This window comes from Echinops telfairi, unplaced genomic scaffold (genome assembly GCF_000313985.2).
Source record: "Echinops telfairi isolate 266 unplaced genomic scaffold, ASM31398v2 ScPeMD7_1713;HRSCAF=2227, whole genome shotgun sequence".
Classification (NCBI taxonomy): Eukaryota; Metazoa; Chordata; class Mammalia; order Afrosoricida; family Tenrecidae; genus Echinops; species Echinops telfairi.
In genome coordinates, this window is record NW_022105611.1 from 21,918,323 (window position 1) to 21,922,707 (window position 4,385).

The window sequence follows — 4,385 nt, forward strand, 5'->3', positions numbered from 1 at the left end:
ACTTGTCGTCCAAACTGGGATCCCCTAGAGTCACAATCTAGTCAGGCTAGAGCCTCCCATAGAGAGGGCCTCAAATCCACTGCCATCAACTCATTTCTGGCCAACACTTGCGGGGGTAGAAAACCTCATCTTTCTCCCATCAAGTGGCTGGTGGTTTTGAACTGCCCGTCTTACAGCTAGTAGCCCAGTGCTTAACCCACTATGCCTCTGGAACAGAGGTACAGAGAGGGCCATGGCTGAGTGATTAAACAAGAGTGAACGCAAAAACAAAAAATAAGGTCAGGCAAGGTAATCAACGTGGAGCCTGCTCCATCTGCAAAGTGGCAATTTTAGTGGTTAACATGCTAGACTTGAACCTGAGCCGAGACATTCACTAGTGTGTAAGTACTTTATTTATCTTCTGTTTTCTGTTGGTGAAATGACGATAAAATGAAGGCCCCTGTGAGTCAGAGCTGGCTTGATGGCAGTGAGGGTTTTTTTTTGTTTAAAATGAGGATTAAACTGAGGTAACACACTAAAAGTAGAAAAGTGTCTGAGACACGGAAGGTGATCAGAATGTATCCTTAGTCCTGTGAGGGTTTAAATGGAGGAAATAGGGTGGTAACATGTCTAGCTCAAAGCTAGTCCGCTCCTTGCAGGTACTGACCATCCCTCAGGTGCCACAGAAGGAATGATTGTTCCCGGCCCCATTGGAGTGTGATGGTTTCTGCAAAGGGAGTCATGGGCCCTTTATGAGTCAGGAAGGACCAGGGTGAAGAGGGACCCCTGAGAGTTGGTTTCTGGGGATCCAGCATCAGGATGGAGAGAGAGTCCAGTGTTGGGGACTGGATACTCTCCTCTAGCTAGGTGGAATAGGGCTTCCTTCCCCTCCTGTTGGCAGCTCTGGCCCAGGTGATCTGAAGCAGTGGATCTCTCTCCTTGCTAGCTGCCCTTACCAGGGCTAAACAGGAACCAATCTGCTAGGGTGAGCAAAGCTTGGGAAGGGGCACCCACGTAACCAGCTCTTTGTTTCAGAGAGAATAGAGGTGGGCAGGAGTGGGGCTGGGGAATAAAAGCCTGTTGAATCAATTGTCTATTCTTTCAACAGGTAAGGTGACAGGTGACTAGTCCTACGGACCACACCTAGGTGTGTAGGGATCACAGTCGGGATTAGTGGGTAGACCAGGGCTGGAGATTAAAGGGAGAGCCGAGGGGTCTGGATACCCATTCGCTGGGAGGAGCCAGCAGAGGATTTGGGTGCTGCTTCCTCCCCAAGTTCCGCCTCCGAGCACGCCGGCCCCGCCCTCTTCGTCCCGATCGGGCCCCGCCGCTCGCCCTGGGCCGGCGGGGGCTGCCGGGGCTCGGGGGCTCCGGGCTAGCGCCGGTGCCGCCGCCTCCCCGCCTCCTCCAGGGTGAGTATGTGGATGGGTGCTCCGGAATGGCGAGCCCACCGAAGGGAGCTCGGCCACGCGGTTAGGCCTTGGCAGAGCCGGGCCCCTAGCGCTGAGGTGCTGCTACCTGCCCGCTCGTTCTGATGCGCTGGATCCAGGAGCTAACTGTCTCCTTCGCTCCCCTCCTCCACCGCGGGCTCTGGGTGCAGGGACTGCACTCTCTCCGCTCGACTGCTTCCCTCCACGCGGCATTCAGGCCAGGATTCCTCCTCCGTTTGGAGGATGGAGGTGTGGGACCCAAGGAAAGTCACTGACCGGTTTCGAACCGCCCGTGCCCTTGAGCAAGTGCTTTAACTTCCTTGCGCCTCCGTTTCCTCCTCTGTAAAATAGAAGCATACAGGCTTTAGTGCCTAACTCATGCAGGGTACTCAGAAACCAGTCAGTGGATTCCAACACATGGCTTATCCCGTGTGTATCAGAGCAGAACTATGCTTCCTGGGGTTTCAGTGGCTTCCCCACCCCCCAGGAATAGATAGCCAGGGCTGTCTGCAAAGTGCCATTGATTGGACTTAAACTGCCAACCTTTTGGTCAGCAGTGGAAACAACCCTTTGGACCACCCCTAAGAATGGATGTGGGCTAGAGATTAACAAAGTCTCTAGCGACCTTTGGATATGAGGTAGAGGTACTTATAAGAAAGCTGCAGCTAAATGTTATGTGTGAGGTAGTGAGCACTGACCAGTGAACAACTGCCCATTGGTAGTAAGCTCCCTGCCCTGAGATCTGCAGGACCAGAAAGAAATTGGAAGGATTTTAGAAGTGATCCAAGCCATGATTCCCATGCTGCACAACTATGGAAACAGCCCTAGAGTAGTTAGGGGACTTGCCCAGGGCCACACACCTAAAAGGGAAGGATTTGCCCACTGACCTCCAGGAGGGATTGGGTGATGAGGATTAAGGATGTGGGGATGGCATCTGTTTGTGGATGATCCATGGACATGTGTTTTATCTGGGAGGGTCATCAGAGCCATCCAGACTCTCGTACTCCCTGGGAGTTGCCTGACACCCCACCCATTACCCCCCTAAAAGGAGAGAGGATAGTGAGCCACTGGGACAGTCTACCTGCTCCTGTCCTGTCTGGCAAAGAGGTGAGTTGGGGAAGTGGGTGAAAATCCCGAGCCATATCTGCCTGGCTGGTTCCAGAAGGCCTAGGAATGCCTAGAGGATTGTTTGGCGTAAGGTCAGAAGGAAGAGTCAGGCTAGGGTGTGGCTAGGAAGAGTTTGGGCTTGATGTGGCAAGGTCCTAGAGCCCAGAGAGGTGAGTTGTTTGTGTACATTGAGCCAGGCCTAGCTTGGGCAACAAAAAGCCTAAATTCCAGGGATAGTTTCCCTCCAGCACAGGCTTTTGAAGGAGGAAGGGCCTTTCTCTCAATGTCTGGGCTTCTTATCTTTACAGTGCACCAAGGCTGACTGACTCATCAATTTAGGATTTGCTTTTCACCCTTCTTCCTCCTATGGCTAGGTACTCATTTCTACCCAAGGACTCTGACCCAATGAGGGAGGAGTCAAGCAAGGCCAGGTATGTGTGACTCATGAGCCTCATCTTCCCAGGATGGGCTCTTCTATTTGCTGTGACTCCAGCCATTTTGCAGGCCTCAGTTGCCTCTCCCAGTCACTGAAAGGTGAATGGGTTAGGATTATTGTTATGTATTTAGCTACTACAATTCCTGACCTGAGATGTCCATGTATGATGAGGGAGTCACAGTCCTCAGGAGTCCTCACTTAGATGCTGGTAGTGTGATGGACAGGCCCTGGGCACCAGGAAGCCTCCAGAAGCTGACCAAGCAGCTCTCCCCAACAAACAAGCCCAGGCTAGTGCCAGGCCTGATTCTGCAAAGCCTTTTACCCTCAGAACACGTGAGGCAACAGGCAGAGACAGGCTGGGCGCTGAGGTTCTGTCCTTTTCCATGGAGCCCTGCTGCCGTGGATTGTGATGTAGACACACTGTACACAGAGCCTGGGAAGGGACGAAAGGTGAAAGAGGGCTGTGGGCCAGTGGGTGAAGCACAGAGCTGAGGAGAGGCCCTGAGCCCTGGAAGCTGGGTCTGTGGCTCAAACACTTGGGGGAAGAAATGGACCATTCTGTCTATGGTTAGGTTTTAAGGTTGGTTTCTGAAATAAGAAGAGACTAGCTAAGCCAGCTCTTACAGACTGTCAAGCCAGCCACAGGCGTAAGATCTCCCAACCTGTTCAAGCTTCTTCCTAGCATAGATTTGGTCCATTTTCTTCCTTCTGAAATTGAGGGTGAATGTCTTCTTGGGATTCCAAGTCATTCTTCCTCATCTAGGCCAGGAGCTGTTTGGGACTAGGTTGTGTATCTTCCTCATACTCCCCACCTCGTTGCACATCCAAGAGCTGACCTCCGACCCTGGGGCACTGATAGCATGCCACTCCATTCCCAGGTCTGACAAGATGTACCAGGTCCCACTGCCACTGGACCGAGATGGGACCCTGGTCCGGCTCCGCTTCACCCTGGTGGCCCTGGTCACAGTCTGCTGTCCACTTGTCGCCTTCCTCTTCTGCGTCCTCTGGTCCCTGCTCTTCCACTTCAAGGAGACAACGGCCACACACTGTGGGGTAGGGCTTGGGGGATACTGATACCTTATACCAAGTTCATCTAGATCTTTTCGGGATACTGATTCTTTTGTCACAGGATTAGTTAGCTCTGCACTGGGGTCCAACAAGCTTCCTGGGCTGCTGAGGGGATGCCTGCAAGCTGAGGTCTCAATGATTGGCTTCTTTCCATCTTCCGTGTTAGCCATTGGGGACTGGGATCACTGAAACTGGACAACCCTAGGATCCAGAACTCAATCCCTACTTCATGGTGGTGCAGATTCAGAAGCCCCACGGTTTTCTAGGGGGTGGGAGAGGAAATTTTGGTCCCCTTAGTGCGGCACTGTGGGTTTGTGCCTGTCTGTGCAGCAGACGACTATATTTAATGTCTGTGTGGGGTATGT

General features: G+C 52.7%; 1 protein-coding gene across 3 annotated transcripts in view; it reads left to right on the plus strand.

Annotated features, from left to right (window-relative positions):
* Positions 1–4,385, plus strand: part of PGAP2 (post-GPI attachment to proteins 2) — a 20,796-nt gene that overhangs the window by 5,230 nt on the left and 11,181 nt on the right. For 2 of the 3 annotated variants that reach the window (XM_045293233.1, XM_045293234.1), the window contains one exon: positions 3,831–4,005. In XM_045293233.1, the coding sequence (XP_045149168.1) occupies positions 3,831–4,005 (175 nt within the window). Of the gene's footprint in view, positions 1–1,876; positions 2,517–3,830; positions 4,006–4,385 lie in introns of those variants that run through there. The other variant, XM_045293235.1, reaches the window with a different exon arrangement.